The sequence below is a fragment of the Sinocyclocheilus anshuiensis genome, unplaced genomic scaffold (assembly GCF_001515605.1).
Source record: "Sinocyclocheilus anshuiensis isolate Anshui unplaced genomic scaffold, SAMN03320099.WGS_v1.1 scaffold358, whole genome shotgun sequence".
Lineage (NCBI taxonomy): Eukaryota > Metazoa > Chordata > Actinopteri > Cypriniformes > Cyprinidae > Sinocyclocheilus > Sinocyclocheilus anshuiensis.
This window is the reverse complement of record NW_015546036.1, coordinates 357,779-371,402: the sequence shown is the minus strand read 5'-3', so window position 1 is coordinate 371,402 and position 13,624 is coordinate 357,779. Positions and strand designations below refer to the sequence as shown.

The window sequence follows — 13,624 nt, the reverse complement described above, 5'->3', positions numbered from 1 at the left end:
TGGAAGTCAATGGTGCTCATCAACTGTTCGGATCAACAGAAGAAAGAAACTCATACAGGTTTGGAACAAGTGGAGGGTGAGTAAATGATGACAGAATTTTCGTTCTGGAAGTGAACTACTCCTTTAAAGGGATATATAATGTAACATTTTAATTAGAAAGGATTTTTACATTTTATTAAAAAACATTTGCAGCTCATTTCATTACAGTCCAGACATTACTTTTTTTGAGAAACATTTTTAAACAAACAGATGCACAGCTCAGGTCAGTTCCACCTCAGAAACGCTTCCTCGAATTTTCCTCCTTAAAAACAAAGAAATATCAATATTAGCATTACAGCTTAAAGCACAACAACGTAGTATAAAACGTAGAGTTATGTTTAAGATACATTTGAGTCAATAGTGGCTGTGTAACAGGGTTGAGCACACTGTAAAAATATTTTGGTAAATTTATGGTAAAAACATAGCAGCTGTGGTTGCCACAAATTCCCTGTAAAAAATATGATGACAATATTTATAGTATATGGGGGTTGGCATATTGGTGCCTGTATATATTTTTCCGCTTATAACCATTAATTTAATTATGTGATGTAATCTTAATATACTGCTACTGCAAAGCTACTACCAAGATCTGCTTTTTTAACCTAAAATGTACAGATAACACCATGATAATACAGATGGTATATTACAACAGAAAGCCACATGATGAATCAAAGGTCATCTTAAGTGGCCTATACATAAATATGGCAAAAACTCGTATACTGACAATTCACATGGTCATAAACAGATGGCAAAACACCATCAGCATAACTCACATGACACAAAAATAATGCGATAAACATTAAATGACAGAAAAAAGTAACACAAAACACCCAAATGTACATTACTGATGATAAAAATAAGAAACTAAATTATTTAAATATAAACATAAAATCATGTTTAATTTGCCTAGGAATGTGATTTTACTGTTTTTCCACCATAAGATGCACAATTCATAGTTTTTACTTCCAGAAACAGCTTATGCGACATTATAATTAATTGTACAATTTGATTTTTTAATCAAATTACATATAATTTAAATTTAAACCATTTACAGTTTTTTTTACACCATATATAGTAAGGTAACTTTACAGTTAACCAATTACTGTATTACAACTAATGATCTAATTAAAATTTTGAATTTTTTTACAGTGCACAATTCAGAATTGAACAGAGAATGCTTCTTGAATTCCTATTCAGTTCCTGAATTTAAGGTAGCAAAACTCTGCTTAATTTTAATTCAATTTAGAATTTAAGGATGTAGAATAAAAAGAAATGCTCTATTTTAGTTTGTAATAAGACATTCTATCAGTATTATTTAACCATATAAACATTAGATGACAAAAACACTCAATATTTAAAATGCCAACTACACAATTGTGTTGAAATGACTTATTTTATGGACAATCATTCCCCAAAATGCTCTAATTTACCCCAAAGCCTTGAGCCACACACCTATACTTATATATTTTTTATATATTTATATATCAGAAGATTCCATTTTTATTTTATTTTATGATTTCAATATTTAACTTTATAAGGGTATTTAAAAATAATGTGATGGGAATTCTGGGGGTGCTGTCGGTTTGTTTATTTTTAATTATAAATATTAAAAATAAAAGTCTAAATAAAACATAAGTGAATGAAGTAGCAAAGTCATTCAAAATTAACAATATTTAGAATAAAATGTGAACAAATGAACTTTCAATGATTTAAGTAGTAAATCTAATGAGATTCCCTATGTGGGTTTGTGCTGTGATTTTTCTTGAACTGCAATTCTGTGAATTCATATTCCTGTCACTGCAATTCAAAATCACGTTCATGAATTACAAGGCATTCTTAAAATCTGAATTCTGCACAACCCTGCTGTATAAACTTACATCATTCAGGTTCCCCAGGCAAACATCAAGCCTTGTCCTACAGGAGAATCACTTACGTAATTGAGGAACAGGCTTAGTCCATGTCTGGAAAACCTGCCAATAAGGTCTCAGGCAGCTCTGCAGCTTTGCTTTTACCTTCACAACTTTGCCGAGCTCAGCCAGAGTTTGCTCATAGCGGGTCTCCATGCTTCTAAGAGCTTCTGGTTTCACAAAGTGCCTCTGTATGCCAGGACTGCCAGCATCTCTCACCATCTGCAAGAAACTCTTCTCCTGAAAGATAAACACAGACTAAAGCACAATTCTGGTGACAATCAGCCATTAGAACAAATGTGACCCTGGACCACAAAACCAGTCATGAGGGTCAATTTTTCGAAATTGAGATTTATAAATCATCTGAAAGCTGAGTAAATAAGCTTTCCATTGATGTATGTGGTTTGTTAGGATAATAGGACAATATTTGGCCGAGATACAACTATTAGAAAATCTGGAATCTGAGGGTGCAAAAAAATCAAAATATTGAGAAAATCGCCTTTAAAGTTGTTCAAATGAAGTTCTTAGCAATGCATATTACTAATCAAAAATTAAGTTTTGATATATTTACGGTAGGAAATTTACAAAATATCTTCATGGAACATGATCTTTACTTAATATCCTAATGATTTTTGGCATAAAAGAAAAATCAATCATTTTGACCCATACAATGTATTGTTGGCTATTGCTACAAATATACCCCAGCGACTTAAGACTGCTTTTGTGCTCCATGGTCACATATGGTGTATCTCAACCAATCAGTCACTCAAAATGATTTCACAAATTGGTTTTTGCCCATAATAAATGTCTACTGAATAAAATGGACTAAATGCTAATTGATTGGAACAACGCGCACACACAACTAAATCAATCAATGATGAAAATCTGACCTGCACTTCTAAAAGGAAGGTGAATGCCGACCCAGCCTTCCCTGCTCTCGCTGTTCTGCCCACCCTGTGAATAAAAACACTCATCAAATACACTGACGATGGATACAAAACACACAATACCCATATACTGGGCTTCTATTGTATTATGTTGACTTGCCTGTGAATGTATGTTCGGATGTATTGAGGAGCATCATAATTAATGACACATTTCACGCCGTTGATATCAATGCCTCTGGCAGCAGCATCTGTGCTGATCAACCTGACATGAAAAAAATATCACAATATTTCATCATTACATACACCATATACAGTCTTGCACGGTGTTATGATGGTAATAGGTTAGTATAAATCTTGTTGGGCAGAGCGGATACTGAAGGCATACGTACAGTGGGATCTTCCCTTGTTCAAAGTCCTTCAGTGTTTTTTGTCGTTCACTTGGGTTTAGTTTAGAGGAAAACTCAGCCACTTCCACACCGCCGAACAGCTTCACGAGCAAATACAGTCTGAGACAGAAGAAAACAAAAATACAGTAATAAATGGTGTTTCTTTGATTTGATACATTTTAGGCAAAAGATCACAGCTAAACACATATTTGTTACTTCCTGTCTGAATTTTCCTTCTGTGCACTGTCTGTACAGTTATTTTTCTCATGTGTGGATGACTTCACTTTGCATCCTTGTGAATTATTAATGATTATATTAAAATTCAATATCTAGTGCTCCACACTATAAAAATGACAAAGGAGCCAAAAAAGAATGACACATATTGGCACCAAATTACAGATTCACATTTAAAAGCACTTTCTTTCATATTCGTGTTTACAGGGCTGCCATAAAGCTTTTATAATCAAATGTAATGAACTTGGATAAATAAAATGAATACTTGATATCCATAACGCACCAGATTCACATTTCAAATCTCTAAACGCATCTTGTATAACAGATTCGTTTACTGATCATCAAACTTTAATCTGCAAAAATACACATTTAAAGACATGTCTTCCACTGGCAAATGAATTCATGGAAGAATATTTCTCTTCTTGAGCACAAGATCTGAAGGATCATGTGACACTGAAGACTGGAATAATGATGCCGAAAATTCAGCTTTACGTCACAGGAATAAATTACATTTCAGAAATACATATAAAATGAAACACATTTTAAATTGTAATAATATGTAAAGAATACATATATACAATACATATTTAACATTTAAATTGTACTAATATTTCACAATATTATTGTTTATACAGTATTTTTCACATAAATGCAGCCTTGGTGAAAATATAAGACTTCTTTCAAAAACATGACACAAATCTCCGAACTTTTGAATGGTAGTGTAAATATGAAAATCATATTAAAAATGGCATATCCTGTATGGCATATTTCAGAATAAGCACCAATACCGATCAACATATTAAACAAAAAAATGTAATTAATGTAATGTAATATATGCCATGCAGAGACATCCGTGAACACTTTTTAACTAATGACGTAAACAAACTGTAAAATTGATTCGAATAGATAGATTGAAAGAACTGATTTGTGAAAAAGAATATTATAATAGGCTAATAAAGAATTAATTTCCAGTTCTACTGCTAGTAGTGGTCACTACAGGTTAATTAATTGTTGCAGTTGTTTATTTTTTACATTTGCGACTAATTTAGTCATGGCCTGGAGCCCTGGATGTAAATATTTACAGTAGCTCTTAATCTGCATGGTGCTGAAGCTTAAAGATGCATCATTACCGGTGTGCTGCTTCTCTGGAGTTTGTGAAGCACAAAGCAGGACTGAACTTGAGCCGAAGCAGGAAGTGAAGGATGATGAGCGGTTTCTTGCTTAAGGTGCAGGGGACATAATACTCCTGCATAAGACATTCCCATATGTTAAAGATGCGCCAAGACGATTTTAGACCATATGGTGTTTGATTACAACATTCAGGGAATGTTAAACTCACAGCGAGACCCTGAGGGAAGTTAAAAGCGTCCTGGCTTTGTGTGCTGGTCTCTGTCCTGCTGTGTGTGGAAGTGAAGAGTCGAGGCTGGTGCAGATCCAGCAGCTGCAGCTTCTCAGGGTTGTGGGTGAGAGTGGCGGAAAACAGCAACTTCTGCAGGGGAATCTGTGGCGGGGACAAACTGACACGCAAACAAACAGACATAAACACTCAGCTGCTTGTTTTAGACTAGTAATGCAGTCACAGGTTCTTGTTTTGGGAGGTGAGCAAGGCACTTTATCCAAGGTTACTCTAAAGTTTAAAGGTGGGCATAAACACCGTTGAACTGAGGGTCATTTGGGTTGGCTGATATTCTGGGTGGAGTTGAAAACCCTTGTGCTAAATAATGGATAAAGATGACATCCTACCTTGCCACTGTGATCGGTCCAGGCAGGATTCTCCTGAAGACAGACGTCTGTGTGTCAGCTGGGCTTCTGTACACTGCTTTAGTCACCTGAGTGAGCCACGACTGATGCATGCCGTCAATCATCCTGTCTGCCTCGTCAATAATCTACAACATACACATGGTACTGTAAAGCTGTCTTCCCACTTTCTATACAGAAAATAGAAAGATACCATGATAAAGACATGTACATCTGACTTTACTGCCATTTAATTCCTTTGTGTTAAATGTCATTTCAATCCTAAAGGAATAGTTCACTCAAAAACAAATAAATAAATGAATCCATCATTAAGGCGTTTAACTTTAAACCGTTGCTCCTGAATCCATAATGCTTCCTCCAATGAAAAACTTTCCGCTTGTAAATGGTGCTTGATCTTTGCATATTTCTCTCCTGATTCAGACCAGATGACTTTTTTTTACTGGAGGAACCGATTTTATGGATAGAGGCATTTTAGCTGGAAGCAGTGGTTAGAAGTTAATATCTTAATGATGAATTTGTTTCTTACAAACACTTTTTGCTTCACAAATCACAATCAAAACTGTTTGGACTCTCATTCTGATGGCACCCATTCACTGCAGAGGATCTACTGGTGAGTAAATGGCGTAATGATAAATTTTCCTGGGAAGAAACACACTTGGATGGTTTGAGGGTGGATACATTTTTAGCAAATTTTAATTTTTGGGTGAATTATTCCTTTAAGTGTAGACTAGCATTGTACTGTGGACAGTGCGAATTTTCAAATGTATTTAAATGAAGTCTCTTCTGCTGACCAAGGCTGCATTTATTTGATCAAAAATACATTCAAAACAGTAATATTGTGAGATTATTACAACTTAATAACTCATTTCTATTGTAATATATTTTAAAATGGAATATAATCCTGTGATGCAAAGCTGAATTTGCAGCCATTAGATTCACATAGTGTCACATGATCCTTCAAAAATCATTCTAATATGCTGATTTGCTGATTTTTGTGTAAACTGCAATTGGGTCATTCCGTGTCAAATCAACCAAATTTCAGAAACTTCCCCGGCTCAATTTTTTTATTTGGCTAATATTTTTTTCTGAAGAAAGATACACATGTACAGTGATGAAAGCCAAAATATTAGATGTCATGGGTGAATATTTACTGAGTAATCCACTATTTTGTAGAGGGGGGTCAAAATGGCAATCTTCACCTGAGATTCAAAGCCAAATTAAAGGGCAGTAAAAATGATTTCAGAAAGATGGCAGCATCATAATGTTTCGTTTACACAGAGATCGGAAGGTCTGTTAGTAAAATCTGTTGACTTTAGCTAACTTTTTTTGCATTATGTGCCAATGGTGACTATTCAAAAATGGGGAAACAGCGATTTTCAAGTTTTTTCTTCAAAGTTTGCGTTCCAATAACTCAAGAAGTATTGAAGATATCTTAATGCCCTTTGAGACACTGGCTCTTAGCAAACTTTCCTTTTGGCATCTACATTTTTAAGGCCCTATATTGTTCAGTTCCAGAGATATTGGAATTTCAATATGGCTCCAAGAGTAAATTGTTAAATTGTACACATTTTCAGTCATCAAAAACCAAATGTGGGTCACTTTTCTTTTCTTTTAAAGACGAATGTCTGAAGACCTAAGGCCACAAAACCCCCATTTTGATTTACTAGGGTCAAAATATTAGGCATAAATATCATTTGTAATGTAAATGTAAAATAAATGTCATTTTTGTTCTTTTTTTGGTTCACAGTAGTTCACTGAAGACATTGCTAGAGGTGTGCATTTGATTTGCACTGATACTCACCAGGAATCGTAGATGTTGTAGACTGAAGTTGCTGTTTTTGTTGATGTGATCCACCAGTCGGCCTGGTGTGGCCACCACAATATCACCCAAACTGTGGCTAACACCTCCTCTGCACATAGAGTTTAAGTTCCTACTATAATCCATCAAGTTCACATACAATGTTATCCTATTTGTCCCATGAGCCTACAAAATACTCACCTGATTTCAGAGAGCGCTGTTTGCTCTGCACCAAATGATTTTTGGCCTGTGATCATGACCACCTTTAGACTGGTGCCCTCAGTGTATGTGCTAAACACCTTTGACACCTGTGGGTTTGAAATGAATGTTGAATGCTGATGGATATGTACATAATTGGACATGTAGACAATTAACTGACAAATAATCAGTGATTAATAATCATTACCTGTTGTGCTAACTCCTTGGTGGGAAGTACAGCGAGCGCACGGACATCACGCACCACACGCATGGACAATGCCTACGTTAATAAGCATGTCATATAAATATATTTTGTCTCATACTTAATGAGAAATGTTTCTTGAGCAGCAAATCAGCATATTAGAATTATTTCTGAAAGACCATGTGAAACTAAAGAATGGAGTAATGGTGCTAAAAATTCAGCATAAATTACATTTTTAAATTGTCAAATTATTTCACAATATTAAGGTTTTTACTGTATTTTTAATGCAGCCTTGAGGAGCATAACAGACTTCATTCAAAAACATTTAAAAATCTAGGAAATGCCATGAGCTGGATTTAAATTTACATCATCCAAATAAACTCCATAGCTCAATTTGTCAGACAGTTCCAATGCAAATGAATGCAATTCAATGTTTGTACATATACCTGTACAACAGGTATGACGAACGCCAGTGTTTTTCCACTTCCTGTAGGTGCAGAAACACAGATGTCTCTGGGTCTGTAGCCACCTGGACCGAGCAGCAGCCCTGAGCTCACGCTCTCTAGGATGGCAGGGATGACCTCAGCTTGAACTGAAAACACAAACACAAATGATGCTTTGCAACCTTCATATGCCCTCCTGTAGCTCAAACAGAGGAGCATGACACTAGCAACCACAAAGCCATGGGTTCTTGATAAAATGTGAATGCAATCTAACATACTTTGGAAATAAAAGTCAAATGCATACATGTAAATTGACAGAAAAAAAGAGTTAAAACTGACTTTTTGTCAGTGCTGATCTACATCAAACTCTCCACTAATAGGGGTCAAGATTTGGTCCGTTAGGCCCCATTTGTATAATCAGATGACTGCATTGTGTTTAATACAATGCCAATGAATCAACGCTCCCTTTTACCTGGAAAGAAGTTCTGTATCCCGTTGGTTTGTAATTTCTTCAGCAGTATTGGACAGATGCCTGGCACCTCACTGATGGGAATGAGGTTGTTCTTAATGTCTCTCTGAATGACGTCAGGCTGTGCCAACCACTGGGGCAATACTCTTTTAACCTGTAATTGTGCAAAAACATTTCTTTACAAGACACAACACCCGCTACAGTTTAATTCAGAACTTAGATATTTTCCCAGCTACCTTTTGCACGGTCTTCTCTTCGAAGCCGCCCAGGATGTGGAAGGTGGTCTGGGAGGAGCCGTTTTCTGCCTTTGACTCCTGACTGATCTGAGGGTCCACAGACTCTTCAGTCTTCTTACTTTCCTCTAGGCCCCTTTCACTTGTTTCTGTGATTTCTACAGACTTCTCGTTATCGGATTCTTTATCTCCTAAAAGAAATAATACATTTATGTATTAAAAAAAAAAGAAGCACAAACCACAAACATGGTAAAGGAAGCTTGAAACTTTTAATAAAGTATTTTGTTTTTCCTTCAAAAAAGGAAGGTGTTAAAGAAGGTGATTAACTTTCAAAAAGGGTTATTTGAACCTGATCTTATTTTGATTTGATTTTTTAAAATAAATGTTAAATAAATATCAAAATACATGATATACTATTAAAAAACCCAAACACAACTTTTCTTGCTAACTATTTTTGTAAATGCTGATTTGTAGTTATTAATAAATACATATATATTACAAAGGTTTTTTGTTTTTTTTCAATGTTTGGATTTCTTTTTTTAATAACAACTCTGGTAACAGGGTTGAATGCTTGAGCTTGATAAATGGAGCAAAGATGAGCAAAATTTGATGTAAAAACTGAGAAAGTGGAATAATATTATATGTGTCTTATTGTTATAACGCCAAAAAAGAAAAAGATATCACTTCTTGATTATTTCAGGAAAAGGGCAGCACAAACAATATTAAATATTCTATTTTTGGCATAATGTTATATGCCAAATTTTGAAATGCTATTTTCATAGTTTAACTTTTATGTAAATTTTATGCTAATGTATAAGCATCTAATCATTCTCTCTTCAAGGAATATGGGATTTATGCTTTTATTATTTAAAGAAATATTATGGGATACAAACTTGTATCCTATTTGTTCTAAAACATGTCAAAATGTTTGAAGCCCACTAAAATCACCGAGCTTGTCTAGATTAATTTAAAAACAAACAAGCATAGCAGTAAGGCAGCATTACCTGTATTCACGCTCTCGTTTTCAGTGGACAATGTTTTCTGTTTTTTCTTCTTTTTAGCCAAACTGGCAACTTCATCAGTGAGATCAGTTTTTCTCTCACTTTCACCCTTCTCTGTTTTACGCTGCACTCCCTCCATCTCTGGTTCTTCACGTTTTCTTTTCTTCTGTTCTTTATCCCCCTGGTGGTCCTCATCTTCATCAGCTCTGTCTGAGACGCTCTGCCGCTCTCTGGCTTTGACCTGCTCCTGAAGTTTAGCCAGTAAAGCTCTGGAGCGAAACTCTCTGCTGGATTCACTGTCCTCCTCCTCCCCTAAATACCTGATCACAACATGTAACACATCAATGGGACACCGTGTTAAGAAATAACACACATTTTAACCTGTAGATTTTAGGTTACATTGAATGTATAAGAGAAACTGTATAAAGGCTTGTTTTTTTTTTCTTTTATGTATATTTTTCATTCTTCTTATGATATTTTTGCAGTTTACAGCAATGTGACATTAATTTGAAATGTAATAGTACATCAAGTTTCAAGTCGCATGTAAAATAATAATAATAAGAAGAAAAATGTGTTTTAAAGTTAATTTAAGAAGAAGCGTCCTATGCCAGACTGTACAACCAAACAGAAGTGCGATGTAGAATGAGCGCCATTACTTATGATTAAACTGGTAAAATAATTTACTATAAGAACAACTATGAACTAAATATGCAGCAAGCACTATATACTTTTGATGTAAAGAATACATACCTATTTATCATAAACAGTGCCATTACAGTGACTCCTGGCTCGTGTCAGCGCCACGTAGACCTTTATTTCAATCACGCAGTCATAAATTGTTATAATTTATGTATCTATGTACAGTTTTCAGAAATGAAACGTGCACGGTTCAGTGGACCACGTGGGTTCGTGAATGCTGGTTTACAGTCGCGAACTGATGACGTGGCGAACGGCCACAGAAATAATTGCTGGTCCCATAAAAGCAGAGGATTGCGGTCTAGACGTCGTTTTTAATTGGTCAGGTATGTGTCAGTAATTTCCCATTTTAAATCTTCGCTGCTTATCATTATTCATGAACATAAAAACACTATTGTCACGTGGAACATGTTCTTTTCTCAGCGCTGACGGGAATAGACGCCGTCTGGAGGAAGAACCACGCTCCTGCCCAATCAGACCGCTAGATGGCAGTGTTTACAGACACCTTTACAAACACAGAACTAGACGAGAGACAATGTCATTGTACTTTACAAGCGTATTTATCATCAAAATAAGTGTCGCACATTTTATTTTATTTTTTTAAAGATGTCTCTCTTCTGCTCATCAAGGCTGCATATACAGAGGTGGCCAAAATTATTAGAAGACTAGTATTTTCACCAGCTAAAAATGGTTTTAAGTCAGTTATTTCTATCTTTTGCTGTAGTGTGTCAGTAGGAAGTATCAGTTTACATTTCCAAACATTCATATTGCCATTAATTGTAATAATCCAGTGAGATTTTAGTCTGACAGCAGCCAGTGCTCCACACAGAGATCTGATCTGATCCTCATCAGTCTGTCTGAGATTACATGAAGAAACAGAACAAACTGAGACAGACTCAATCCAGAAGAACTGTGGCAATGTCTCCAAGATGCTTCAAGAACCCTATTTGCAAAGTTACCTGAAAAACTCAGGTACAAGCTCAAGTGCACCGAGGGCAAAAGCTGCTTTAAGCGCAAAAGATGCTCACACCAAATGTTGATTTCATTTAGTTAAAGGTGGGGTAAGTGATTTCTGGTAGCCAATGTTGACATTTGAAATCACCAAAACAAACACGGCCCTACCCAAAAAGGGTCTCGCCCCACACATACGTATGCAACCCAGGCAACGATTAGTTCTGTGAAACAAAGCAAAACCAATGTTACAGCGTGTCTACACCGGACGTTCTCTCCAGCGCTGGAAAGCTGATCCGATCGCAGGCCTTCCGCTCCTTGAGTTCTCTCCAGCGCTGGAAAGCTGATCCGATCGCAGGCCTTCCGCTCCTTGAGTTCTCTCCAGCGCTGGAAAGCTGATCCGATCGCAGGCCTTCCGCTCCTTGAGTTCTCTCCAGCGCTGGAAAGCTGATCAGATATTTACATGGGTCCTACTTCTTGCCTTATTGCCTTAAGCCTTCTTTTGTTCCGCAGACGTTTTCCTCTTTTGTTTTTTATCCGCCATCTCTATCTTTCTGTCGTCGCTCGGCTCGGCTAATGTCCATCCTGTGCACTGAGCGCTCTCTCCTCCACATCATGAGTAGACACGCCCCTTACTGCTGATTGGCTACAAGTTTGTTTTGCTATTCGGCCCGAATCAGTTTTCGAAAGCGTTTTTGAAAAATCGCTTACCCCACCTTTAATAGAAGTTAATTGATAAAGAAAATTTATGACATTATTTTTGACAGCATCCTCATTTTACAGCATTTTTACACAAGTGCCTACAACTTTTAACAGCACTGTAGCTTCACAGGTAGGTTTCTTGAAGCATCTTGGAGACGTTGCCACAGTTCAGTTAATGGTAAAATTAATGTTTGGAAATGTAAACTGATATTTCCTACTGACACACTACGGCAAAAGATAGAAATAACTGACTTAAAACCATTTTTTATTTTAGCTGGTGAAGATACTAGTGCTCTAATCATTTTGGCCACCACTGTATTTGATGCAAAATACAGTAAAAACATATTGTGAGATATTACAGTATTACAATTTAAAATAACCTTTTTCTATTTGAATATAGTTTAAAAATTATTAATTTGATGCAAATATAAATTTGCATCAATTAGTGCAGTCTTCAGTGACACGCAAACTTTCAGAAATCATTCTAATATGCTGATTTGCTGCATTAAGCAATACAACACAACGGCACTTTTTAAACAGGTTTCATTTATTATTACATACACATTCTACACCAGTGAGTGTTTTGCATAACTCAAGTATTTCAAAAAGACAAGTGCTTCCAGATTCATTCAAAAGGCCACCAAACAATCATGGCTGTTTCGACATTAAACATAAAAAATATGAACAATCCCCAATCTCAAACTCATATAAAACACCTTTCCACAAACAGCAATGTGGATACACAACTAAAATTCACCCCTTGTAATAGAAACGTTATCTCAACTCTTAGTGTCAGTGAAAAAGTGTGTGATGCACCTGCCTAGTTCTTACAGGTGTACTGAAAACCTATGCAGCAAAAGAAACGGGTTTCATGGGATCGGACTGAATATGAGCATATCTGCATACATTGCAATTAATAACTGATTTAGTGTATATTGTGACCAGCAGAGATAACAGCGTCTTTGTACTAGAGCTGCCTGTGTTTAAACATAATAAAGGGAATGTGCAGTGTGTATTGATAACTAGAAATCAAATATTACACTGAACAGAATATAAGTCACATTCTATTACAGTCGTGTGCAATATAATCCAGCATCAATTGGATTTAACGTCCAGCTGTTTAATATGAGCCCAGTACTAATGTGCTTAATGAAAAACATCATAAGATCGTTTTAAACACTGTATACTAGCGCTGCACTTTCATAAATATACTGTGCACTAGATTCGGTGTTGCTTGTACAATATTTAGAGCTTATATCTGCTTACTTTTCATTGGCTTTCGTGCTAAACATGATTATCAGGAAACTACTCAATTGGAGCAAACTCTTGATGAGTCCAAATGAAAAAGGCCATTCAACATATGGATAATCTAAAAGGTTTTTGGAAAAAAAAAAAAGATTTTAAAACTGTCAGACATAATGTCAAAATTGCAATACATTCAGGTTTTTGCAGACATCATTTCTAGTGACATTTTTTTTTAGTGAATGCAAAGTTTGACAGTTGGATGCTTTCCACATTCAGCTGTGCAAATATAACAAATACGTATAGCTGTAATAATGAATCTGACAGGCATAATTTGTCCAGGTCACATTTGACCCTAAAATCAAAAGAAAAACAAATGACAATATATATTTCTTGAATGAAAATGAAGCTTATTTTAGGACCATTAAGATTATGTATATATATATATATATATATATGTGTGTGTGTGTGTGTGTGT

The 13,624-nt window shown here is 35.7% G+C and overlaps 1 protein-coding gene across 1 annotated transcript; it reads right to left on the bottom strand.

Annotated features, from left to right (window-relative positions):
- Positions 1-130: 130 nt before the first annotated feature.
- ddx51 (DEAD (Asp-Glu-Ala-Asp) box polypeptide 51) lies at positions 131-10,719 on the bottom strand. Its single transcript, XM_016499979.1, has 16 exons — positions 10,306-10,719; positions 9,559-9,875; positions 8,558-8,745; positions 8,325-8,475; positions 7,856-8,001; positions 7,416-7,487; positions 7,211-7,317; positions 7,013-7,121; positions 5,197-5,339; positions 4,793-4,970; positions 4,584-4,699; positions 3,223-3,339; positions 2,994-3,095; positions 2,837-2,900; positions 2,052-2,186; positions 131-301 (listed from the first exon to the last, which is right to left on the bottom strand). The coding sequence occupies exons 1-16, from the start codon at positions 10,326-10,328 to the stop codon at positions 275-277; spliced, it is 1,995 nt and encodes a 664-aa protein (XP_016355465.1). The 5' UTR covers positions 10,329-10,719; the 3' UTR covers positions 131-274.
- Between the last annotated feature and the right edge of the window lie 2,905 nt (positions 10,720-13,624).